The 27,705-nt window shown below is 46.9% G+C and overlaps 1 protein-coding gene across 1 annotated transcript in view; it reads right to left on the reverse strand.

The window, feature by feature from the left end:
* Positions 1–27,705, reverse strand: part of EHD2 (EH domain containing 2) — a 38,731-nt gene that overhangs the window by 8,804 nt on the left and 2,222 nt on the right. The window contains exons 2-3 of the mRNA XM_055000089.1: positions 19,930–20,027; positions 6,365–6,777 (exon numbers count right to left, since the gene is read on the reverse strand). Of these exons, the coding sequence (XP_054856064.1) occupies positions 6,365–6,777; positions 19,930–20,027 (511 nt within the window). The remainder of the gene's footprint in view (positions 1–6,364; positions 6,778–19,929; positions 20,028–27,705) is intronic.

The following is a 27,705-nucleotide window of genomic DNA, read 5'->3' on the forward strand; positions in this document are numbered from 1 at the left end:
TTATTTTATTTTTAAATTTTAAGCTGGATGGCTAAAGGAAGGGGAGGCAATAGGCAGAACTGAAAGAAGTGAAGGGAAGGATGTATGAAGTTGAGAATAGCAGAGAGTGGGTGTTAAGTTGTCCTGAAGGGCGGTATATAAATCAAATGTTGTTGTTGTTATATAAGGAGAAAGACTGGAGCCTTGAGCTGGGCAGTAGACTGTTTGCAAGGAAGCAGAGGGCAGCCGAGGGAGCTCTGAAGAGTCAAAGGGGGAATAGATCCAGAGGAGTTAGCCGTGTTAGTCTGTAGTAGCAAAATAAAAAAGAGTCCAGTAGCACCTTTAAGACTAACCAATTTTATTGTAGCATAAGCTTTCGAGAATCACGTTCTCTTTGTCAGATGCATGGAGGGCAGAAGGAAACTGGTCAAATATAGAGGAGGAGAGGGGAAACCGAAATTCACATTCTGCTTTGAACTTGCCACCCAGATCCAGTAGCAGGATTCTAGCAAAAACCATACAGGAGAAGCCAGAGGTATTCCCCTCCAGCTGCTCTGGCTGGGAGCGATAAGGGACCAGAAGTTCTTTGAGCTCCCTGGCCTGGGGGGGGGGGCTGCACTGACCAGCCTCCTTGGGCATCAGACAGAGCCCAGCCCCGTCGGTGCTTCCCTTGTGGACTTTCTGGGGCCTCTTTCCCACCCGCTGCCTGGGATTTATATCCTAGCGCTTCCTGCATAAGGCGAGAGGGCCCATTCAATGTCCAGCACATAGGAAATCTCCAAGAAGTCAAGGCGGCTTGGCTCCCCTGGAGGTGATGGCTGAGCCAGAATTGTGGACGCCTGGAGCGTGAGAGTTGCTCCAAAGCCCAGCCAAGGCAGGATGCCTGGAGGGGGGAGGGAGAGAGATGAGCGAGCAGAGGACACAAGAGCCGGAAAGCAGCCAGGTTGTAAATACTTCTCCGTACATCTGACACTGCGGGGGAAGAGCTGAATGGGGCAGGGCCAGGGATTCATCCTACACCATCATGCCTCTTAAGGCATGCCTCAACTGCAGCACAGTCAGCTTCAAGATTGCTTTTTAACTGCTGAGAGGTGGAAGTGGTGAGCTGTGCAAACAGCCCCCCAGTTCTCTGCCTACATTACTCACACAAGTAAGCCAAGCCGCATGCAAAATATAATACTGTTTAAGAGGCTTGTCTACCTATTTCACGTCTGCTTCTTTCAATAACAAGTCACATTTAAGACTGGGAAGGGAAGCCATGGGCACAGGGTGCCTGTATTTGATGGTTATGCCCAGCCTCTTTATGACCTCCTCAACGGATTCCCTGCAATTGCTGTATGATGTTTTCTGAGCTAGAAACCATGGCTGAAGGGTTGGTGGCAGCATTCTTAAAGCCTGACATTGCAATGAAACCACAGATGACCTTGGAGTGGCTAGCTGCTTACATTCATGGCTGTGTGGTGTGTGCTCTGAGTTTAAAAACTGAAATAGGTAAAGGTAGTCCCCTGTGCAAGCACCAAGTCATTACTGACCCATGGGCGGGGGGGGGGGGGTCGCATCACAACGTTTTCTTGGCAGACTTTTTGTTACGAGGTGGTTTGCCATTGCCTTCCCCAGTCATCTAACTGGGTGCTCATTTTACCGACCTCGGAAGGATGGAGGGCTGAATCAACCTTAAGCCGGCTATCTGAACTCAGCTTCTGCCAGGATCGAACTCAGGTTGTGAGCAGAGCTTGGGCTGCAGTACTGCAGCTTACCACTCTGCGCCACGGGGATCTTAAAAACTGAAATAAAAATATATAAGTCCCACAGCAAGGCTGGACTCTGAAACCACCACATACATTTATGCAAAAACATTTTGCATTTTTTAAATGATCCCACCTGCTTCTGCTAGACATGGGGAGGGGCAAGGCTGAAAAATCTTACTCAGCCACCCGTGTGATCTGAGACCTCACCAGGTATCGCGACACCTAAACACAGCGTCCAGTTGCAACCAAAGGGGCTAGAAACTTGGTTTTGCTTTTAAATACTGAATTCCTCACTACATTCTACACGTCACTGGCTTTCTGCGCTTGTGGCAAGTGATAGGTAGCCTTGCTTGTCCTGTTATCTCCTGCCTTCTCTGTGCTGATTTAGGGATCCCCTTACTCTTCCCTGTTCCCTTTTCACATCTTGGTTTCAAGGGACAATCGCATATGCTCCAATGCCCTCCCCCACATTCTCTTATTCAAAACACTTTCAATTTTTCCAGTATATGTTAAGCCGGGAGCTGGGATGCTTTGCATTGTGGAAGAGTCCACTTCTGACGCCTTTATATCCTTTCTCCTTCATGTACACAGTTGTTGTCGTTTTTTAAGTTGGGAGGAAATTGCCACTAGAGAGCTCTTGTAACACAAAGCCAGCCCATTACAGGTGACAGGAAAAGATAAGCTCAAGAAGAGAGAAAGAAAAAGAAGTCTGGAAAAAAATGGAAGCTTCCTGAACTTTCAAGGGACTGTTGGCCGCTTTGCCGGGCAATCCAAGAACCTCGTCTATAAAAATTTAAAAGGGGAGGGGGGAAGCAAAAAAAGGGCCCACGAATAGGGTGGTGCCTCTTTCCTGCTTGCACAGAATGGCAAGAATGCCTTTGTATTCTCTGCGAGATTTTTTTCGAAAGGAAAACCCAGACCTTTCCCTTACTCCCAGGCAGGCCCTGGAGCTCTACGGTGCAGGCAGGCAAGACACACTCTTGTGGTGCACCTGGAGGCCTGCCACCCAGGGCTCCTGTGCCAGTGACAACTGGTTACCCTGGTCCTTGGTCAGCCAGAGCACAGGGGGTATATGCTGGGGGTGCAAGCTGACATTTAATTTGGCCAGGCAGACGACCTCAAGCAGCAGATTTGGGGTAGCAAACCATTTCCTGTATTTACATTCTTAGGGAAGAAGGGGGAACAAAATGACTTGAGATGGCTCTTCATGAAGCACCCCTTCCTCATTATATCTGGACTGGATCCCAGAAATTAGCATCTTTGATACTGACTAGTCCATATCAATTTCTGCCCAGAAATCCCACCTGAACGGAGGTGTCCCACTCAAGCTCTTTTTCTAAGTGGCAACAGTCATTCCATCTGACCAGAATCTGGTTCACACAGTACTGTGTGATATACTGTTATAACAACTATAGTTGCATGTCTATATGTTTTTTATTGTATTGTTAAATATTTATAAGGGAGGGAAAGTGGCATGGTCTAGCCCGATCCTGTCAGATCTCAGAAGCTAAGCAGGGTTAGTACTTGGATGGAAAGCCACCGAGGAAGACTCTGCAGAGGAAGGCACTGGCAAAGCCCCTCTGCTTCTCACCTGCCTTGAGAGCCCCTGGCTGGGGTCGCCATAAGTCGGTTATGACTTGATAGCACATAGGCATGGAAATATTTTTATATACATTTTAAATGCTGTTTTAAAGGCGTTAATGCCTTGGTGACCCTATTCAGGGGGAAAGGCAGCATATAAAAATTTAAAACAAATCAACAAATATTTGGGCTCTCAACCAATTAAAGAATTTTAGTCGACTTATCATTGGCCCTTCAACAAACTTGAACTTGTAAAATTCCCTTATGTTAAGTCAGGCCATTGGTCTCTCCAGGTCAGGACTGTCTATCCTGACAGGCAACAGAGCTTGAAAAAGATGTCTTTCACATCCCCTATTGACTAGTCCTTTTCGCTGGAGGTTCCTGAGACTGAATCTGGGACCGTCTTCATCCAAACAATTGCTCTGCCCACTGAGCGACACCCCCCCCCATTGCAGTGCAAATGAATTTAAATATCCTTATACACGACGAAAGCTCTCAGCGGAGATGCCTTTTTCCTCAGACGCAGAAAAAAATTAGAGATCACCTCATAATTAATAAACAAAAGTTATTTGTCATTAGGCCACTTTAACCAGGATTTTGTTTTTGTTTTGGTTATAAAATAGTGTAAAACATGAAAGATGAGAACCATTACGATGGGGTAGCAATCAAATTGGCAGCCTAGAAAAAAGTGGACCGTAAGCATATGTGAATTCTCAGGCACACGGTTGGCCACCTAAAGGCCAAGTTCCAAAAGGCCCTTGGGTAGGAGGCCATGGCTCAGTGGGCAGAGCACCTGCTTGGCATGCAAAAGGTCTCAGGTTCAATCCCCGGCATCTGCAACTAGGATCAGGATATGAAAGACCTGAGCCTGAGACCCCTGAGAGCAGCTCTGAGTAGACAATACTGACTTTGATGGACCAATGGTCTGATGGAGTATAAGGCGGTTTTATGTGCTTTTACCAAGAGTCTGTGGAGAGATGGCTACCATTCTTTGTGAGCACTGTGCGATGATGTCCCAGCAAGGAAGATGAATAAGGCATCTGCTTTGGGAAATCCAGCATAAAGTACTGTTGGGCCTGATTTTGGGGAGCAGCCCAGCTGTACCCCCCAACGCTCTTCCTTCCTCCCACCTCCAAGCCAGAGGAGGAAAGCCATTGCCCTTCGTTTAATCATGGCTACGGAAAGTGCTGCCTCACAGGAAATGCTTAATGAGAAACCCAGAGTAGGATGCAGAGAGAGGAATTGGGAAAGGGGTTGCCAAGCCCGTCGACGCACTGTACCCTGAAGCACAATACAGACTTCCTTTGTGGGAACATGGCCATTGTTCGAGTCGGGGTTGCAGTCCCTTCGCTCCTGCTCAGGAGAACAGGAAAACCAGCTATAAAAACCTGTGCGTCAGAACAAACATTAATCTCTTCCAATGGAGGAAAAGGAACGGGGTCATTGGGGCAGGGCGAGGGTGGCTGTCCCAACGCAAGAAGGGTACGGATGATTTTAGGGATTGACTCTTAAAGCCAAACCTTTTGGAAGGAAAATACCTTCCTGAAAGCAAAATGGTGAGCAATTAAGCACAAGGAGAAGCGGGAAGGACCCCAATCACGTGCTTCGGGCAAGTCACGCTGCCATGAAACCAGAGGGCATCAAGACGGTGCATTACGTATACAGACTTCTTTCTTCCATGCCGGTAAAGGCACAAGGTGGTACTTAAGGGGTATTTCCCACATTGGCCGTTTCCACACTACTCACCTTCATCCGGAATGCTGCAGAACATTGTGAAAAAAACGCAGAAGATAGCGTCTTCTCGCGCGAGTTTTGCGCGACATCGCGCAAAACTAACGTGAGAAGACGCTATCTTCTGCGGTTTTTTCGCGATGTTCCGCAGAATTCCAGATGAAGGTGAGAAGTGTGGAAACGGCCACGGTCAAATTCTGCTAGCAGGACAATATTCTCCTGCCAAACATCACTGCCTTCTCTCTTTTCTAGTCCCTAGCCCTCCCATTCATCAGATCCCCCATACTCCCATTGCCGTGGAATATTCTTCCATCGGACCCATCCACTGCACCCAAAGGTCAATGGCGCCCTTCCTTCTTTTCAACGTTCTCCTTCAACTGGACTGTTCTCCCATTCAACGACACCTGCTGTCTCAACCTATCCTCTGACAATACCCAGGGGCACTGTAATGAAATGCAGAGTTGTTTTGCTCCAAAGAGCCGGGCCAGAAACAACGGGTTAAAATTAAAGCGAACGAGTTTTTGGCTAAACATGAGGAAGGACTTCCTGACAGTTATAAAACCTTCCTCAGGAGGTGGCGAGCTCTCCTTCCTTGGAGGTATTTAAGAAGAGGCTAGATGGCCAACGGACAGCTATGATGATTCTATGACTCAATAAGAATGTACACAGACCAGGAGAGGGACGGCAGGAAGGGAGAAGCTGGTGCTTGGCTGTCATGACCCTTTCTTATATGCCCAGGGTAATGCTGATAGCCCCTCTGGGGTCAGGAAGACTGGCTGGGATCCTGGAGGTCTTTGCCTTCCTCTGGGCATGGAGCAGGAGTCACTGGGGCGTAAGGGGGGGAGGTAGCTGTGAATTTCCTGCATTGAACAGGAGTTTGGACTAGATGGCCTTTGGGGTCGTTTCCAGTTCTATATGTCTATGTTCTAAAACATTCATGTTTTGTTCACAACAGAACTTTTATGCAAGACCACCATTTTCTTTTATGACAATACCATCTGTGATCATGTCATCCATTGGGTCTGTTCACCTACTCTTCCCATGGCAATGGAGTATCTACAGAATGGCTTGGACCTTCTATCCAAATACTCTCCTATTGGACATCACTGCCTTTTCCCCTTTTCTAAACCCCAGCCTTCCCATTCACCAGATCCCCCATATTCCTCTCCCCTTCTTCCATTGCCATGGGATATTCTTCCATTGGACCAATCCTTTGCATCAGGTGGTCAATGGAGTAGTCCTTCCTTCATTTAAACATTGGACATCACTGCCTTCTCTCTTTTCCAATCCCTGTCCTTTCTGTCCACCAGATGCGTCGTACTCACCCTGACCAAACGGGCTCTCTTGACCAGATCGTTGAGCTTCCTCAGGGCAGAATTCCGGGGCAGGTTCTGGATGTCCGTGAACAAGTCCTGCTCCTCGAGCTCAAAGAGCCGTCGGTTGTCGGAGATGAGCAGTGGCTCCGACCAGAAGGACCCGATGTAGACACGCAGCACCTCGGGTGTATTGAACACTTTGCCGAGCGACCACATGAGTGCACCGTAGACCCGCATCAGCTGCTGCGTCTCCACCATGTCAGCCTTGTTCAGGACCACCCGGATCTTGTCCTCGTTGCCCTTGAGGGCCCGAATGGCCTCTGAGAACTCATCGGAGATCTCCAGCTTGTGGGCGTCAAAGAGGAGAATGATGAGATCCACGCGCTCAGCAAACCACTGCAGCACGGCCGGGAAGTCGTAGCCTGGGTGAAAAAGGAGAGGCTTCTAAAATAAGTGGTTATTTTTGCATGAATGCTTTAAAAAGCTGGTTTTGCAATGCAGTGCAAGCGTATCATTGCATGCAAAGTGTGTGCCAGTGAACCTCTTCAAGAGGAAGAAAAGAATAAAGCAAACTTAAGAGGGCTGTTGAGATTTTGGGACTTTAATTAAGGTGCTTCAGCTCCGTCAGAAACTTACTCAGGAGTCTTAACTGTACACTTTGTGGGACTTTGTACTTTTGATAGTTGTTCAAAATTACCAAGCCAATTTGATTAGGAAAAGGACATTATCTAAATTTATTGTTACCTGGAAACCTCTTACAGACTTTTTGCGTGAAACGGAAAAAAATGAACTGATGATTTGTGCTTTTGAAGATTAAGAGGCAAAGAAAATTTAGAAGGAAAGGAGATGTATTTTGCTCATGATAATTTTAGAGTGAATGTATCATATGTGATGTATATGTGTCCGTCACAGAAAAAAACTGGAAATTATTCCTTTTTATTTTCTTATATTCGTTTGTTCTTCTTCCCCTTTTTTGTTTTTTTTTCTATTTTCTTTTTTAATTTTTAATTTTTTAGCATTTTTATATTTTGCTTAAAAATTCTTAATAGAATTGATGGCAAAAATACATAAATAAAAAGAGGAAAGTGCTTAGTACTCCTAGCGAATGCTGGATAATCTGTTCTTGTTTTCTTACCAGTCCTTATCAAATACACTCTGAACCACATTGCCTTAACTTGTACCAGTTTCAGAAAGTACAAAGATGTTTGCACCAGGGGATTAAATGTACCTTGAAAAATGAAGCCATCGTGTTAAACTGCACTTAACGCTATTACAATTTGCTGTGTTGATTCGAGTCTCCCGCTACCAGTAGACAACACTTGTATCATTCTCAAGAAAATCATGCACAAGGATTCTCCAAAACAGCCTGTGCTATAGAGGATAGGGGCAGGAAAATCCCAGAAGCATCATGACTGATGAACGCACAGTCCTCCTGGCTTGAGCCCCCAACCGACTACTCAAAGGGGAGAGGAAGAAACTAAGGGCCACGCTAGAAGTGACGAATTACACTTGAATGGCAAGTGAAAAGACTGAGAGCCAAGCTACAAGTGACGCCTTACACAGGTTGGACATTTGTCAGCTTCCCTCAAGTTTTGATGGGGAATGTAGGCATCCTGGTTTTACAGCTTGGCTCTCCATTACAGCTGCAAGACCAGGATGCCTACATTTCCCATCAAAACTTGAGGGAAGCTGACAAGTGTCCAACCTGTGTCAGGCATCACTTGTAGCTTGGCTTTCATGTGTATTCCTCCCTGTTCACTTGCGCAAGTGGGCTCTCTTGCATTTGCAAGGAGGCTTCCTGCCCTCTGTTCCAGGAACTGATCCAGTAAATACATATGTACCTTTTTGAGTCTAAGGTGGGCCTGCAATTTTAATCAGGGAGGGGAGCTCTGTGTTCCGGGTATCCAAAAACTGATGCAGTCATCTTGTCAGAAACAGCTCAAGCTGGTTCGGAACCAGGGCGACGCACAGAAGTGTTTTGCAACAGGGAAATTGAAAACCCAATGTATTCACAAACGCGATTAAATAATAATGGAAAACAGTCTCGGCTGGAGTTAAAGAATTCCCCTCCTGCTCATTTTTAACATTTCAGCTCATTTAAGGGTATGCACATTTAAAAGAATCAATTACTGAGGTTATATCAAAGAGCAGGGTTTGCTTCCCTCCTGCCCCCCCCCTCCAAATCCTCACCAACCCATGATGGAGCTAGGCAAATAATTTTTTAAAGAATGCTTCACAAGCATTTTTGTAGGGCTCTTCAGCAACCCCCTGCCTGGACACCGCCCCCCCTTTGTGCCTGACAAAGGCAGATTTTCTCTGTACTGCATTCTCCTCCCCAGCTGGCCCCCACCCTCTCCTTCCCCCACCAAATCTAAACAAGACTCATCCCTGTTGGAGGCGAGCCACAAGCACAGCCTCCCTCTTGGCAGGCAAGCCTCACGAGGGCCCGTTTCACAGAACCAAAAAAGGAAACTAAGACGTTCCATAGGAAAGTCTGAGCAAGGAGGCCTCATTGTTCTGAGAGACTGAAGAAATATAATATGGGGGGGGGGAGAAAATCTAAGAGAGGGAGGGAGGCTGGCCACGCAATCTTATCTCAAGCCGCACTGCCTCAGGCATAGGAAAGGGGGTTTGCCAAAGGTCACCTGAATTATGGCGCCTGCTTTGCTTTTGCGGAAAGATCTGGAACATTCAACTCTGGATTGGTGTCACAAGATAGAGATCCAAAAGATAGGGCAAGGAAGCTGTCCTCCTTCTGCCTCAAGAAATATGGACAAGCTGGAATTTAAAGCAGGCTGGGCCGGAGCTGACCGCCCCAGAACCTCCTTTGAACTCTAGGACTCAGAACCGAAGTGTATGGTGTAATAATAATAAAAAGAGCGCTCATGAGTTCGTGCAAAGTACTTTCTGCCCATTGCTGAGTGCATGAAACAGCCAGATATGAGTGGTGTTAGGAGGCAGCGATGCACCTAGGGCAGAAGATCTGGCCTCCACTCAGACCTTAGCCCCAGCACCTGTCTTTTAGGAAACAAACAACTGTGGATTGATAGTATAGGCAGGAAACAAGCAGTCCTCCTGATTATCCAAAAGCAAAACTCCTGAAATTCCTTTTATTTTTGTTGGCCTTAATAAAAAAGAACAACCTTGGGCCAACACGGTTTCTGGGGGTCATCCCTGAGGATTGGGCCTTCTCGGTTTCTTCTCTGCTGCTACATTTTCCATGGACTTTTCAAACCACAGACATTCTTCCTGTGTGTGTGTTATGTGCCATCAAGCTGCCTCCGACCTATGGTGACCCTATGAATGAAAGACCTCCAAAATGTCCTATCATTAATAGACTTGCTCAAATCCTGCAAACTGGAAGACGTGGCTTCTTTTATTGAGTCCAACCATCTCGTTTTAGGTCATCCTCTTTTCCTACTGCTTTCTACTTTTCCTAACATTATTGACTTTTCCAGAGAATCTTGTCTTCTTATCATGTGTCCAAAGTATGATAGCCTCAGTTTTGTTATTTTAGCTTCTAGGGAGAATTCAGGCTTGATTTGATCTGGTACCCACTTAATTGTCTTTTTGGCTGTCCACGATATCCGCAAAACTCTCCTCCAGCACCACATTTCAAATGAATCAATTTCCTTCCTATCAGCTTTCTTCACCGTCCAACTTTCACATCCATACAGGCCAATGGGGAATACCATAGTTTGGATTATCTTGATCTTGGTTCCCAGAGAGACCTCTTTACCTTTAAGGATCTTCTCTACTCCCTCACAGCTGCTCTTCCAAGTCTCAATCTTCTTCTGATTTCTTCTTTGCAGTCTCCCTTTTGGTTGATAATTGAGCCAAGGAATAGAAAAACTACTTGCATTAAAAAGCACGGATGGTTTAAAATGTCAGTGTTTGCCTGCAAATCATGAGAGTTTCAAAGAATGCACTTGAAAATTTTCTCTCCTGGTTGCCTTTTGGTTTATTATTATCCAGCAGAACACACAGTTCAGACAGTCATAGGGGTCCAACCTTAATGATAATAATAACATTCCATTTATATACCGCCCTTCAGGACAACTTAATGCCCACGAGGAGAGGTTTACAAAGTATGTCATTATTATCCCCACAACAAAACACCCTGTGAGGTGGGTGGGGCTGAGAGAGCTCTGAGAGAGCTGTGACTGGCCCAAGGTCACCCAGCTGGCTGCAAGCGGAGGAGTGGGGAATCAAACCCGGTTCTCCAGATTAGAGCCCTGCGCTCTTAACCATTACACCAAACTGGCTCTCCTTCCGGGCCATCGGCCCCTGCCAGTCCTTTGGATGGCAGCAAGAGTTGGGCTGTGGACAGCTTCAGCTGCTGCCGTTTGCCAGGGGAGAGGAAGAACTGGCTCCGAAGGTCTGAAGGTCCTTCAAAAGAAGATGCTTCTTGTAACCCTGGAAGGATTTTCCACTGTTTATTTAAGAAAGGGAAGGAGGAGGTGTGAGGTGAATGTTCCCAAGTGAATCTTTGCAAGTTCTTTCTGCAAACTGTAACCGGCACCCTCAATGGATTATGATAAAAATTAGACCATCTGGAGTCATGCAAGAATTCTGTTTTACAACCAAGATGTATGGGCCTCCATCTCTTAGGAAGAGCAATAATTTACCACAATGGGCAGGCTGCTGGCTTTGGCATGTGCCAACTTGCAGCAGGAATTTCCTCTGTTCTGGAAACCCTTGTGGCTGCATGAAGAAAAGGAAGCAAAGAAGAGGGGCATGCTGCAACCAGGCCCAGGCTGGCAAAATCGTGGCAACGCTTCACAGCAAAGATAATAGAAGAAAGTTTTCCCCAAAATCTAGGGCAAAGTACCATCCTACCCCATAACTGACAGAACCCGTGGCAGCATCCAATATTACCGGGATACTGGAAAAAATAGCTTAATTTAATTAAATTTAATAGATTTATATTCCACCCTCCCCACACCAGCAGGCTCAGGGTGGATTACAATTTACATACATTTAAAATACATCCAACAATTTACACAGTTTAAAATTATAAATATATAAACATCCTAACATTTAAAATACATATATATACATACACGTATACTCAGCGGCATAATAAAATGCACGATACGCATACACAAGGCACCTCCCTTTCACCTTCAGCAGAGCGTTACAGCTTGTAATGTCTATAGCAGAAAGGACAAAAAAATGCAAGTTTGTGCACTCTTGCTGTGGCGAAATCTAGTTTACTTAAGAACTGCAGCCCACCAAACTAAAGCCCGTTCTTCACATAATTGCTCATTGGGTGCCTTCCAGTCTTTCTGTTTTTCCATTCCATGCAGGCAGCAAAAATTAATGTTTATCAAGCCCTGGCAAAGGTCTGCTACAAGTAGCTCGTAGGGTACATTCGGCTGGGCACTCCAGTTTGCCTAGACCTGAGGCCATCCATTAAAAAGCAACAAGGCATTTCTAAAAAGAACGAGAGGTGCTCGGACTGAAGCCTACCTAAAAGCCATACTGTTAGCCAGGGCTTTTTTTCAGCTGGAACGCGGTGGAACCGAGTTCCGGCACCTCTTGAAAATGGTCACATGGCCGGTGGCCCCGCCCCCTGATCTCCAGACAGAGGGGAGCTTAGATTGCCCTCTGTGCCAGCAGTGCGGAGGGCAATCTAAACTCCCCTCTGTCTGGAGATCAGGGGGCGGGGCCACCGGCCATGTGACCATTTTTGCCAAGGGTTATTTCAACTTTTAAAAACTCCCCCCTTGTTCCAGCTGACCCAAAGTGACGTCATTGTGCGGTCCTGAGTTCCACCATCTCTTTTCCCAGAAAAAAAGCCCTGCTGTTAGCCCTGGTGGATACACCGAAATGTGCACGGCCTCTCTGCAAAGAGAAAGCAATCTGCACGTGCTCAGGAAAACTCTTCTTTATTATCAGCATCACTACCACCTGTTTGTTCTCTTGGAGGACTGAACTCTTGTGCTCAGAAACGACTCCGTTTCAGATTACGTGGTGCCAGACTGTCTGAGTCTTGATTTAAAACAGGAGGTAAAGACCTTCCCTTGGTTGACTTTGCACAGGCTCAGCATCTCATTTAAACTGGGCTGCAACCTGTCTAAAGCGCCTAGGCGTGGCAGAGCCCTTGCAGATATCATGCTGCCAGCATGCTAACTAGTTACTTTGCAGTACAGTTTAAATGAGGTTCCTCTGAGCCTGTGCCAACATCGCATGCAAATTGGGGGCCTATACATACAGCGGAATGAGATGGGAGCGAGGTGGCGAACCCCAACCAATATAAAGGTTCCCTGCAATCAGAAAACAAGCAAGGAGCTTGCCCAGTTATCCGCCAGCTGTTCTCTGTTTGAAAAGAGATGTGAATGCAGCCAACATTAGTGGAAATCAGCTCTCCTTGGGGGAACTAGTTTTCCACCCATCCCATTCTGCCAACTCATCCTTCTGCTCTCCCTCTCAGTAAATCAGGCCTCTGGCAAAGCAGAAGAGAAATGGGGCAGTCCCAGAAGGGAAGGCAGAGCCCAGTTCAACAAAGACCTCCTATGCTTTTTTTCAAAAAGGCACCGTGAACAGGCTAATTCCAACGATTCCATGCAATGTCTTTGTTACTGTCCTCATAGGCACACAGGCATACATGTTGCCCTGCCCTGGAAACGCGCCCTTTCCTCCTCCGTCCCTGGCAGGCAGGAGGCATTCCTCAGCATTTTGATTTGGCAACTGAATCATCTTGTGTTCAGTTGCCATGGTGCAAGAGCTGATCTTTCCCATAGAAAACCAGCTAGCCGTGGCTTCTCACTCTGTCCCATTTGTATCGTAGGCTCTGTTGACTGACTCCCTTCCAGAGCAACAAACAGATCCATCGACCTTAATTCCAGCACAACCTGAGCGGTCTGCTCAGTCTAGCAAAGTATAAAGTAATGATGTTGTTTAGAGGGCCTTTGTGCATACACCGAGTGCCTTCTCCTCAGGAATTCCCTTACGCAGGAAAATAGGGGGGAAGCTTCCAGGACAGAAGACTAGCCAGCCATGAATACACAGCAGCTTCAATAAGGGATCAGATAGATGGGTGGAGAAATAGGCCTGTCCACAACAGCTCTGGAAGTTTAGAGGAACCTCTTTGGCCAGAGACAGTGTACCAGATACTCACTAGGTGACCCTGGGCAGGGCTTTTTTTTTCAGGGGGAACACGGGGGGACGGAGTTCCGGAACCTCTTGAAAATGGTCACATGGCTGGTGGCCCCGCCCCCTGATCTCCAGACAGAGGGGAGTTGAGAGTGCCCTCCGTGCCGCTGAGCGGCGCGGAGGGCAATTTAAACCCCCCTCTGTCTGGAGATCAGGGGGCGGGGCCACCAGCCATGTGACCATTTTCTCCGAGGGCACCTCACTGAGTTCCACCACCTCTTTCCCCAGAAAAAAAGCCCTGACCCTGGGCCAGTTATTTTCTCTCAGTCTAACCTATGTCACAGTTCATGCGGATAAAATGGAAGCGCAGAAAACGGTGTATGCCACGCCAAGCTCCTTAGAAGAAGGACAGGATCAAAATGGAAATAAAGAAGCGGGCCTCAGATTGGTTAGTGGCCGGCTGGGCAAAAATCATTTTATTTATTTATTTACCCAACGTTTAGCCCTCCCTCCCCACAAGCGGGCTCAGGGCAGGTCACAACAAAAACTCAGCAGCCTAAGTGCCTCAGATAAATTCCCAGAACTGCAGCACTCCCTCAAAAAGTGTTCTTAGGTCCCTGATCAACAAAGTTTTTGCTGGAGAGACGCTTTGGCAACAGAGCGGAGGCCAAACCCTGTCTCTGAGAGCGGGACCACAAGTGACGCCTGACACAGGTTGGACACTTGCCAGCTTCCCTCAAGTTTTGATGGGAAATGTAGGCAGCTTGGCGGAATGTTGGACAAGTGACAGTTGAAAAGTCCATTGGACAGCAGTCAGAGAGCCAAGCTGCAAGACTAGCAGTCGGAGAGCCAAGCTGCAAGACCAGGACGCCTACATTTCCCATCAAAACTTGAGGGAAGCTGCCAAGTGTCCAACCTGTGTCAGGCGTCACTTGTAGTCCCGCTCTGAGACCAATGCCACAGTTGCTGTCCACCACACTCTGGTTTGTCTCGAGGGCTGACATTTTGTGGCCAGGTGGCGTGGTCATTTTTCTCCCAGTGGCTACTAATTGCTGACCTCTTATCATCAAGTTCACCTTCAGAACACATTAACTACCCGTACCCCAGAAACGCTTGGGTTACGTGCTAAAGTAAAAGGCCCTTCAGTATAACATGCTCCAGTGCAGGCCGGAGAAAAGCTGTGTCCAAGAGATTCCTGGCAAGTGGTTGCTGTAAACAAGGTCCGTTCTGTGCCGGGTGTGGCTTTTCCATATTTCCACTTCACCCCGTTCGCTGAGGTGGGGTTTGACTAGATTCCCAGCATAGCTGAGGGTGAAATGTAAAGATGCCATTAGGAACCTGTGCCTCTCTGCCTGGAGTTGTTGAGGATGCCCAGCAACCAAGAAATATTGTGTGTTGCGGGGGGGGGGAGGCGCCCCCACTGTTGGAATGCAAAGCCACTCTGTCAACCCATCCCTCCGCTGTGGAAAGTAGCAGTCGCAAGGGGAGAGGAGAACAGGAATGTGAACCTGAGTCAGAGGGAAAGCACGAAAGGGCTGCCCTCACCCCAACCCACCCCATTCCTATTCTCATGGAGGGGCTCTGGCTGTAACATATCAGCTCCAGTTGTGGAGGAAAGGAATAAGGTTTCCTCACAGGAAATCAACAAAAGGATCACAGCAGCTCTTTCTAGCAAGAAAAGTGTTTTCCTCATGATATCCTGTTGCCCACCCACCCCCAGTGCAGAACTCTCCCTTATCCAAATGCAAGATTCTCTCTCTCTCTCTCCGTCACAGCCCCATTTTCTGGTGTGAACATCTGGCCTGAAAAAGCACTTTAACCAAAAAGAAAAGGGAGACAAAAGAAGTATGCACACACCTCCTGAAGTAAAGCCACCATGTTCAGCTCTCTTTAAGGTAAAGGTAGTCCCCTATGCAAGCACCGAGTCATTACTGACCCATAGGGGGACATTTTCTTGGCAGGCTTTTTTGTTACGGGGTGGTTTGCCATTGCCTTCCCCAGTCATCTACACTTTACCCCCAGGAAACTGGGTACTCATTTTACCGACCTCAGAAGGATGGAAGGCTGAGTCAACCTTGAGTTGGCTTTCTGAAAGGCTGAGTCAACCTTGAGCCGGCTTTGTGAACCCGGCTTCCACCAGGATCGAACTCAGGTCCTCCTGAGCAGAGTTTGGATTGCAGTAATGCAGCTTACCACTCTGCGCCACAGGGCTCTTAATTCAGTTCTCTTAACGCAAGATAATTGGAATTGTCCTTTCAGCACCTCTGCTGGCCATTCTTAATCCCAAACGCCCTACCACAAGCTCTCTCCAAGATCAATATACTTTCATAAACTTGTTCTGGGTTTTTACTTTATAAACTATTTAATGTAAAGTGCTCTGTGCTCTTATTGTGCAATGCAAACAAGTTAATAAATATCACATTTCAATATAGTTTACAGTAATAGTTACAACCAATTCACAAAGTTATAATCCTTTTATATGTGTCACTTGTCACAATAACATTCAGATAAATATGCAACCATAAACATGTGAGTAATATCGATTTCTAAGAAGTCCGGTAATTCTTTCAAAGTGCAGTCTTTTGAACTACAGTTCTCTTCAATATGGTGCTTGTTAATTTCAAACAGTTCCAACACACATTTTGCTGATTGCACTCGAACCTGATTTCCTTCTTGAGAGTTGCTGGATTAAACAAACAGAGCTTCGTTGCTCTAAATTTCCTCTTCCAGCCCTCTCTCTCCATGAGGGGAGGCAAAATCTGCCCGACAAACTGCTAGCTTTTTGGTTTGTTTCGCCTGCGCCCATGCACAAGCTTTCTCAAGGGCAATTATAGTACAGAGTTCACATTCTCTAATGACCGGTCAAATTGTCTTCCTTTTCAAACGGTTGCTACTGCCTCAAGATTCTTAATCCCTCCCAATCTTCTTCTCACTTTTGCTGCTCCCTCCATGGGCCCTTCCTCCACAAAGGCTACAACCTCCCACCACGCCCACCACGCCCACACCCTGTGTTCCTTTCTGTCTTTCTCATAAGGTTTCTATGTGACCTGAAACCTTCACACACATGCACACATGCTTGGACTTCTCCCACCTCAATGCAGAAAATATTTGCACATAAGAAAAACTATCCTCAATGTCATATTCATGCTTGCACTCATCAATCCCTCCCCCTCATTTCAAATATTATCTCCCTGGAACACTCATGCTGAGGAATTGTTCTGTGTAACTTGAAAGTTTGCACACTGGACAGAGCCAGTACGTATAGTTTCAAGTGGGTGGCCATGTTGGTCTGTAGTGGAAGAGCAAGATTTGGGTCCAGTAGCACCTTAAAGACCAACTAGATTTGCAGGGTCTGAGTTTTTGAGAATCACAGCTCCCTTCATCAGATGGTATAGGGAATGGATTCGGATTTGACTCAAGTTCCTGTCTAGCCTTGCCCTGACCTGGATAGCCCAGGTGAGCCTGATCTTGTCAGATCTCAGAAGCTAAGCAGGGTCAGCCTTGGTTAGTAATTGGATGGGAGACCTCCAACGAAGACCAGGGCTGCAGAGGCAGGCAATGGCAAACCGTCTCTGTTAGTCTCTTGCCATGAAAACCCCACCAGGGGTCGCCATGAGTCCACTATGACTTGAGGGCACTCTCTACCACCACCTATCTAGACATAAAACTTGTTGGCTGACATTAGGCCAATCGCTACCTCTAACCCATCTTACAAGGGCCGTTTTCACACGATTTACCGGCTTACTGTTGTCACGCGGCTTATCGCACCAGGAAGACACTGTCATTCCAGGAGCTCGGTGCGATGTTCCGTAGCCGGTAAGCCGTGTGAAAATGGCCAAGATTGTTAGGATAAAACACAGGAAAACCTTCAACTCCACATTCTTAGAAATGCGATAATTTTACTTCTACGGAATGTTTTACGATGTTTTAAGGGGGGGTTATCCTATGCACATCTCCTGTTCTTTATCCCCTGAATGTCCTTTAAACACTTGACAGACTCACTTTTTCCCCATTGACACTAATGCGTACACATACACACCCAAATCTAGACTCAAGAGCTCCCTCTGACATGCTCTGGAATGCAAAGTGCACATCTCATAGCTGTTTTATCTGTGGACTCTCTCTTTGGCACATTCTGTTCCCACTCAATAGCTGCCTTTGTAACCGATTCCTTCCCGCATTTGCTAAATGTTTCCTTGCTCTTTGTAATCAGTGTATGTATTTTGCTTGCCCGGCCAACACAGCTTGCCAAGCTGGTGAGTTACATCCCCTGAGAACCACAACCCGCCCCCAACCAACACAATTTGTGACCGACCAAGCTGAAAACAGCCAATCAGCCTCATGTGGCAACCCAACAGGCGCTCCATAAACCTCCTACAGTCCTTGCCTTGGACTGCAAAAGCCGTGGGATTGTCAAGTAATGGCAGTCCACAATATAGGGCTGGCTGGCTGCATTTGGCTTGGAGGGTGACACAGACTGGGTAATCCTGACTCAAATGTTGTTTCTCGAGTCTCTCTAAACATTCTTTCATTCACACAATTGTGTGCATGTGTGTGTGTTGGAGTTGTTACCAGCTGTTTTTTTCTGTTCCTGCACCGCTGTCTTTGACAGCTAGCTGATATGCAGAAATGCAGCAGGCTGCCGTCAAAAGCACAGGAGCAGGGCTGGGAAAAAAGTTGGTGACCTGAAACCAAGTCCCTCAGTTTACAATCCTCCTGGCCCAATTTTCCCTCCTGGTTGCCCATCCCTTCCCACCAATGCTGTCTCCCTCCAGCTGCTTCCTTTGTTTTGAAATGGATATGCACAGCCTTTGTTTCCCTCGAAGCCAGGAGACTGAATCAATATTTACCAACCCAGACCTTGCTGGCAGGAGCACAATAGTCTGTGATGCTTGATACGGCCAGTCCTGGTCCTAAGCCAAGGAACACCCAGGGATATACCACAGCTAGTGGCCAACCAAGGACAGAACGGGGAAGGAACCCACGTCCACTCGGTGCTCTATGGCAGGTGCGGATGCCAGAGGCAGCTTGGAAACCCCTTTCAGGCACCATCCAGCATTCAGTAAGCATGAAATATCCACGTGCCCTCCCTTCCACGTGAAGGTTGGGGTAGACCGAACAGATATGTAATTGCACACTTTCAGAGCTCTTGTTACACAATGGGAAACCCAGCTTTTTTGAGCAGGGAGATCCCTGATCACACAGAGGTGTACACTGTATTGCCCTACATATTATCTGCTGCTTTACTCCTGTGTACCACCAGTGCTCCATGTTGTCTAATGTTAGTCCTAGAATTATGTTCTGCTTCTACTCTATACTGGATCCTTGCTAATACTATGTCTTTTAAACTTGTATCTATTTACCCTATGGTATTGTTTATGGAAATGTCGTTGATACTGTGTGGAAATGTACTTGATACTGATTGTACTAATCTCATACTACGTAATCCGCCTTGAGTCTCAGTGAGAAAGGCGGACTATAAATGACATTAAACAAACACACAAATAAATGCAGGCTTTGTTTAGAGAACCGGCTGAATGCATAGATGTCAGAGGTTGGGCATGTGAGGGCAATCTCCCCTCTCCTCTAAACGTTTACGGAATATTGTCTGAGAAGGGCTTCAATCATACAGGACTGAAGGATGTCCACCAGATCTGCAGATACAACCTGGAAGTTCGGGATACAAATTCTACACCCCCTCTCCTCCATTCTTTGAGCTCTCAAAGATTTCTTCTCTCTTAAATGATCCCACATCTTCTCTCGACACATGTATAGGCCGCCTCCTCTCCCGTTCTTCGGATCTCTCCACAAAGCCATCGCCTTGTTCATCCTCAAAGCACACAGAACTCTACCTTTCCCCTTCCTGTCTGGTCTCCCTAATCGGGGAGCATCACTGAAGTCACCTACGTGCCCCAAAGGATTTTGCGGATCCTCACAGTCCATGAAGCCTGATTGTGCATGCGCAGTCCCCTGCAGTGCATTCTGAAAAAATGCTTGGGGAAGGAGCATTGGATGCTCCTGGGTGGTGGGTGTCTGCATGGTGGCAGCAAAGGAGACAGAGATGACGGCAGGGTGGGAGGATCCAGAGGCTGTGGAGGACTCCCCCATCAACTGCCGGAGGCCATCCCCTCTCCGTGGCTCTTTGCAAACCCAGCCATGCTATTAACATGTGCAGTCCCCACTCGGTCATGCATCAACGAATTGCCCTCCATGCATGAGACTAATTTGTGATGGTAAAAGGTCTTGAGCAGGGGTTATTTTCAAGGGGAGCACACTGGAACAGAGTTCTGGCACCTCTTTATAGAGTTCCGGCACCTCTTAGGCATTTGGGACTTGGGCTGGCATTTCTTTTTTAAAAGACAAAAAAAGCACTGGTCTTGAGCATGCACCGAACGGCAGAGGGAGGGAGCTTGTGTCCCAAAGAGACAACCTGCCCCCCCCACTGCTGCCTCCCCCCCTCCTATGCATCACCTTACCTCGGCTCACGCGCTGTTTAGCACCCGACAGGATCCCTGGGGTGTCAATAAGGCTGATGCTCTCCAGCACCTGGTTGGGCAGGTGGGCACACATGAACCTAAGGAGAAGAGAGGTAGACAGAGTCAGGGCAGGGGTATTGCATATAACTGAAGTGCTTGAGTGCAGGACCAACTAGGACACCAGAGTTCCTTTCTTTCGTATTAGCCACAGTATATAAGCATCAGAAACGTCCAGATTATGCACTAGGAGGGATAAATCTTTGCTGGTTGAAGCTGTGCCTCTTAATGGCGCACAGACACTATTGCAGGCTGGGAAACGCTGAAGCTTTTGGACTCCTAGCTAGGCCAAATTCATGTGCTCCTCTTCGCATGCTTTTCAGCTCTTCCTCTGCTGTCAGTGTGCAGGGATACAAGTCAGGTGTAAATGTGTGGGTTAGCATTGCCAATGTTCAGGTGGAGCCTGGAAGTATCCTAGAATTACAACGGATGTCCAGATCAGGGCTTTTTTTCTGGGAAAAGAGGTGGTGGAACTCAGTGGGTTGCCAGCACAGGGGGCAACTCCTGGCGGGAGGTGGTGCCCCGGTACCACATTGGCATGCACAAAGTGCACGCACACTCCCAGGACTGCACAATGACATCACTTTGGGTCAGCTAGAACAAGGGGGGAGTTTTTAAAAGTTTAAATCACCCTCGCAAAAATGGTCACATGGCTGGTGGCCCTGCCTCCTGATCTCCAGACAGAGGGGAGCTTAGATTGCCCTCTGTGCCATGCGCGGAGGGAAATCTCAACTCCCCTCTGTCTGGAGATCAGGGGGCGGGGCCACCGGCCATGTGACCATTTTCAAGAGGTGCCGGAACTCCGTTCCTCCACGTTACAGCTGAAAAAAAGCCCTGGTCCAGATTATGGAGATCAATTCCCTTTGAGGAAACGCAGCTTTGGAGGGTGGACTCTACGGTATCACATCACTTCTGAGGTCCCTCCTCTGCCCAAACCTTGCCCTTCCCAGGCTCCACCCCCAAGTCACCAAGTCACCAGGAATTTCCTAACCCAGAGTTGGCAACCCTAGCATGAATAATGACAATGCAAAATGGAAAGGCGGTTTTACGTGCCCCTGGACTGCATTTCTGAATGGCCAGTCATATTCCACCCTTCCTATACATTAAAATGTACATGTGATTTTGGTTCTAGACAGTTGATGCTGAGCCTTAGATTGAAAAATGTAAGACAGTCCTGTGGAGGCATGCATGGGAAGGGCGGGGTAGAAATCCACCCTTTAACCAGAGATCCAAGTTTCTTTTAAAAGCTCTTGTTGGTTTTACTTCACTTTGATGCAGTGTTTATGTTATCTGTGCCACTCATGTTGACTGTTGATTGGCCTTCATTTCTGTAAGCTACTTTGAAAGTTTTTTTAACAGTGGAAAACTAAATGAGTACATACACACATACTAATATAAATAAATAAAATAGAGAGAAGGGGATAGTTAAAAGAGATCACATAGCGGGGTGGTAGCAGCTGAAAGCTACACCAGAGACCACAAGAGATCCATAGATAGCTTTAGTTTGGCCCCAAGCAATTTTTGATATGTGCTCTTATCACATACACAAGAATAGCAGGATATGAGTCCAGTGGCATCTTAGGGACCAACAAAATTTTCAGGGTGTAAGCTTTTGAGAGTCAGAGCTCCCTTCAGACGTGAATAAGGATAGTTTTAGGTGGGTAGCCATGTTGGTCTGCAGTAGAACAGCAGGATTTGAGTCCAGTGACAACTTAAGAGACCAACAAGATTTTCAGAGTGTAAGCTTTAGAGAGTCAGAAGAAAAAGGGAGCTGTGACTCTTGAAAGCTTACACCTTGAAAATCTTGTTGGTCTCCTAAGTTGCCACTGAACTCAAATCCTGCTGTTCTACTGCAGGCCAACACAACTAGTTACCTGAAACTGTGTACAAGAATCATACCTTTGTACTCATTGTTAACTAATGTGGAGTTACTCATACTCCACTAGTTCAGTGCTCTGAATCACCGATACTGATTGGAATCCCCTCTTCTACCAACAGGACAAGCATTTATGGTAGGCTTGTTCACCAATGATAGAATTAGGCACTAAAGAGATTTCTTGAATTACCAGCTTTCAAGGGCTACAGTCACCTTTCTCGGAGGTTTGAAGAAGTGCGCTCTTTTCTCAGAAAACAAATAATTGTGCCTATGCTAGCTGTTCCCAAGGTTAGCCCAAAGGGGTTTTTTTTGATGCCCCAAATGAATAAAATTCTGCATTTCCCCCTCTCTTATCCTAACCACAGCACACTCAGTGATCTAGGATGGACTGGTATACTGTTTTCTCATATTCAGGGCCGGTTGCTTTTGACTCAGTCCTTTACAACTGTGTGTCTGCAACCCATGAAGATCACAAGACTCTCCACTGACTGCATTCCCTCGGTATCATCCGGCTGCCGAGCTGCTAAGCTGTCTCTGTCTGCCTCCTGTACGAGTGCAGATGGGCAGGCCAGCAATCTTGTCTCTGAGACATTCCATGGCTTTTGCATTTGCAGTCGGGTTGGCCCTGGCACAGCCAATTCAAACTAACCCACTCCAGTTGAGATGAGGCCAAAAAAAATGGTATCCACACTACCACGAGAGGTAACAAAGGCTGTTTGTGGGTATAAAAATATACTGGTATTAAAGGGGGGGGAAAAAGATTATTTCTCAATCACGCAATTTTATTCTTCTCTTCCTGCAAGGAGTGAAGGGTGGCCGATGTGGTTCTCCCCTCTTCCATTTTCTTTTCACAACAACCCTGTGATGTAGGTAAAACTGAGATGAATCCAAGCCACCTAGGAAGCTACATGATTTGTACTCAAATCCTCCAAATCCTAGCTGAGAACTCGAACCACAATATCACACTGTGCTAACGCACTCTGAGCTGCAGCCTATATGAGCCTGAGAAATTAAAACAACTGCAGATTTTGGTTGCTTGACTCAGTTTTCAGAGGTTAACTCAGGGCTTTTTTTCTGGGAAAAGAGGTGGTGGAACTCAGTGGGTTGCCCTTGGCAAAAATGGTCACATGGCTGGGGGCCCCACCCCCTGATCGCCAGACAGAGGGGAGTTTAGATTGCCCTCCGTGCCGCTGAGCGGCACGGAGGGCAATCTCAACTCCCCTCTGTCTGGCGATCAGGGGGCGGGGCCACCAGCCCATGTGACTATTTTCAAGAGGTTCCAGAACTCCGTTCCCCTGCGTTCCCCCTGAAAAAAAGCCCTGGGTTAACTACTTCTGAACATGGAAGATCCATTTCGTCAACATGGCTAATACAGTTCTCGATGGACCTATCTTCCATGACTTTGTCTAATCTGCCTTTACAGTCATCTACAGTACTGGCCTTCACTGCTTCCAATGGCAAAGAATCCCATCATTTAAAAAATATTTTCTTTTGTCCATCCTATAGCTGGGAGGCCCAAGCTCTAGTATAATGGGAGAAGGAGAAAAGTTCTCTCTCCGTTTCTTCCAACCCATGCAAAATTTTGTAAATTGCTGTCACAGACACACTGCAGCCATCTTTTCTCAAGACCAGTGGTTCACAACCAGGGAGCTAGAGATCCTTAGGGGGGCGTGGAGTCCGTATGCGCGCTAAGCATTGTCACTTTGATCTTTATGTTATTATGTATTTTCTCAATACAATTACTATCATGGGGAGGGGGGACAGCAAAAATTGTTAAAAAATGAGCCCTCATACCCCCCAAAGGTTGGGAACCACTGCTGTAGACTGAATTATTCAAAAGGGCTTTTTATACAGATAGGAGGGCTATGTGAAAAGCCCTTTTGAATAATTCAGTCTACAGCAGTAGTTCCCAGCCTTTTGGGGCATGAGGGCTCTTTATACAGATAGGAGGGCTGTGCCCTGACCTGGATAGCCCAGGTGAGCCTGATCTTGTCAGATCTCAGAAGCTAAGCAGGGTCAGCCTTGGTTAGTACTTGGATGGGAGACCTCCAACGATGACCAGGGTTGCAGAGGGAGGCAATGGCAAACCACCTCTGTTAGTCTCTTGCCATGGAAACCCCGCCAGGGGTCGCCATAAATCAGCTATGACTTGAGGGCACTCTCCACCACAGGAGGCTGTATTGGAGGGAGGTGGTCTGAAAAAGATAATTCCCTAATGAGTTAGGGACCATATATTTCACCGCTATGTTGCCTTACATATGACCTTACTGGGTAGTTCTATGTTGTCTGATGTCCTAGAATTGCTTATGCTCTGTTTCGGCATTTCTTCAACTCTGTATTGAATTTTTGTTAATGTTATATCTTTATAAACTTGCAGTTATTTATCCTATGGCATCGTTGAGTATGCTAATCTGAGTCTATGTAATCCACCTTGAGTCTCAGTGAGAAAGGTGGACTATAAATGACATAAATATATAATAAATAAAAGTCTCATTCTTCCCAAGTAGTTTCACAGGACTGTAACCTCACCAGCTACGAAACTCAGTTCACTGCAGCTGTTTTTTTTTTTAAACTTGGAGCTTTAGGGTACCTCTGCTTTAGTATTCCAGATGGAGCCCTAAACCTTCCAGAGGCAATAAAGGTGCGTTGGGCAGGAGTCGAGATGGTGGGTGCCAAAAGCCAGGCTGTGCTATGCACTGGGGTGGAGTCCATGTTTACAGATTCCTCAGTGGAGGAAGAAACAGGGCCATCCAGTATAAACAAGGATGCTAAAAGTAGACCCTTCCGGAAAGGACCCAGGGACATCCAATTCCACAATTTCCCACTGCTCTGGGCCAGCCAGCAGTAACTTTAAAAGAGTCTGCACTGGTCTGGGTGGTGGTTGTCACCTCTTTTATAACCTCCAGGTTATTCAACAGCCAGCTACCAGGCATAATTCAACAGGCAGAGCTTTTCTTGGGTTAGAGATGCCGGGCTGGAAGCCTGCTGGTTTCTGCTGTTTATTTCTTCTGCAAAAGACATTGGGCCATTTGTGTGTGTGGAGAAGGTGGCAGTCAGGATATCCAGAATTCAGAATCCCTTAATCTTATCACTCTTATTCCTTTTTGAGCCCTCACCATTCATGCAATTCACACCCTCAATCTTGCTGTCCCTCTTAAGAACATAAGAAGAGCCCCTCTGGATCAGACTGGTGGTTTATCTAGCCTTGTAATCTCAGAGCTTTTTTTCTGGGAAAAGAGGTGGTGGAACTCAGTGGTGGAACTCAGGACCGTACAATGACGTCGCTTTGGGTCAGCTGGAACAAGGGGGGAGTTTTTTAAAGTTTAAATCGCCTTTGGTGAAAATGGTCACATGGCTGGTGGCCCCGCCCCCTGATCTCCAGGCAGAGGGGAGTTTAGATTGCCCTCTGTGCCAGTGTCACGGAGGGCAATCAAAACTCCCCTCTGTCTGGAGATTAGGGGGCGGGGCTACCGGCCATGTGACCATTTTCAAGAGGTGCCAGAACTCCGTTCCACCGTGTTCCAGCTGGAAAAAAGCCCTGAGTAATCTATTTCTTACAAGGAACAGACAGATACTTCAAAGAGCCATCAATCAGGGCATAGACGGCAAGACGTCCCACTCATTTTGCCTCCTGGCACAGAATTTGAGAGGTTTTCTGCCTCTGAATTTGGAGATTCCCTATTAGGCACTGATAGACCTGTCCTCAGAGAATCTGTCCAAACTCCTTTAAAAGCCCTGTATGTCTGTGGCCTGGATGTGAAAGTTGGGTGGGGAAGAAAGCTGACAGGAAGAAAATGGATTCCTTTGAAATGTGGTGCTGGAGGAGAGTTTTGTGGATACCATGGAAGTCCAAAAAGACAAATAAGTGGGTACTAGGTCAAATCAAGCCTGAGTTCTCCCTAGAAGCTAAAATGACAAAACAGACTATCGAACTTTGGTCACATCACAAGAAGACAAGATTCTCTGGAAAAGTCAATAATGCTAGGAAAAGAGGAAGGCAGTAGGAAAAGAGGAAGACCTAAAACGAGATGGCTGGACTCAATAAAAGAAGCCACGTCCTCCAGTTTGCAGGATCTGAGCAGGTCTGTTAATGATAGGGCGTTTTGGAGGTCTTTCCTTCATAGGATCGCCATAGGTTGGAGGTGACTTGTCGGCACACAATACACACACATGCCTGTGGCCATCACTATATCCCCTATGGATTGCGGGAGGTCTCTCACTTCAGCAGGAGAGCTGGCAACCCTGTCTGGCAGCAAACTCCACTTTTTAATCGCTCTTCCCAGAAAATTAACCTTGAAGTTCTCCAAACCTCTTCAGATCTCCCAGCCCAGTTCACTGGATTCTCAACTTCGTCGCCCAATCGCAGCCCTAGACCATCAATGAGGATTGCCAACGCCTTTCCCCTAGATTAGAGGTCTTCAGTTTTTCCAGACTTGAGTGTGGGACCCACTGAGCAGCAACCACATGACAGGAAATGATGTGACATTAGAGTAACGTGGTAGGAAGAGGGGACTCAGTGTCCACTGGGGTGAGGGTCAGGACTCTTAGCAATCCAGTGACCGGGGTGCTAATTGATATTTGGGCAGCCCTCAGAAAGGTTTTAAGTACGCAGGGTTCGTTGTTATAGTCTTTTGTAGGCAGTGCACACTTTACAATGATACAACTGTGGACTCTTTTTGATTTTGCTACTACAGACTAACACGGCTAAGTCCTCTGAACCTTTACAGAAGCAAACTGATCTCCACATCAGAAGGAGCTGTTGGCATCTGCATATCAGAAGGAGATGTTTGCATCTACCCCACCCCACCCCTCCGCTATATCTGACCAGTTTCTCTTTTTGCCCTCCATGCATCTGACGAAGAGAACTGTGATTCTCGAAAGCTTATGCTACAATAAAATTGGTTAGTTTTAAAGGTGCTACTGGACTCTTTTTGATTTTGCCCAAGGATAATAGATGTAACTTTTGATGGAAATAGCCTCTCGCATATAGGCCTCAGAGAGAAATATAATGCAGCCAAATGGATAAATCTTTCCCTTTCTTGGCTCACGATTTTAAAGGAACTGCCAGGCCATGTCTGGATGGAGGACGCAAGATGTTTATTCACAAAACTAACAGAAGGGCCCTACATCTATGGATATCACTTATTCCCACATTTCCTCTTCCCCCCAATTTAGCATGTATCACGACTCATTCTGTTACAGCCTGAAATGGGAGGATATCAATAAAAGATGCTGCTAAAATTCTTGCCCTTCTGTGTTACTGATAAAGGCTGTGTCCCATACTGCGGCTTTTAAAAGACCTGGGTTTGAATTCTCACTCTCCCCTGACGTACTTCTGCAAGCTTGGACTTTCCCAAAAGGCAACAAAAGCAGAATAAATGTGGGAAAAGCTGACGGACTTTACAGGGTGTGCGTGTGCACACGCGTGCTAGGTATCACCTCCTGATGCCTAGCAAAGTTCTGGGTTTCTCCATCTTTTCCTGGCATCCATCTTCTGGGAATGGTCCCTTCCCTCCCCCAAATAAGCACATCTGGATGGCAGTTTTCTTTCCAGGCTGTGAGGGGACGGGGTGTCACCAGGACATGCTGGCATGGAGCACCCTACTGCGTTCCAGAGAGTCAGGCTTTCCGCCACGCACACCCTCCAGAATGGAATCTTTCTCCTCCTTCCTCTCTCCCCCTGGGAGAAGTGGGGGGGTGGGAACAGATGCCCTTTGCATTCCACACTGCTCCTTATCCCAGCCCTCCCCTCTCTTTTCCTAGGGAACAGAGACTTTACTTGAGAGTTTCTGTTAGGAATGGCGGCACAAGTATTTTTAAAAAACTGATCTCAAGGAATAGAG

Source organism: Eublepharis macularius, chromosome 15 (genome assembly GCF_028583425.1).
Source record: "Eublepharis macularius isolate TG4126 chromosome 15, MPM_Emac_v1.0, whole genome shotgun sequence".
NCBI classification, from domain to species: Eukaryota; Metazoa; Chordata; class Lepidosauria; order Squamata; family Eublepharidae; genus Eublepharis; species Eublepharis macularius.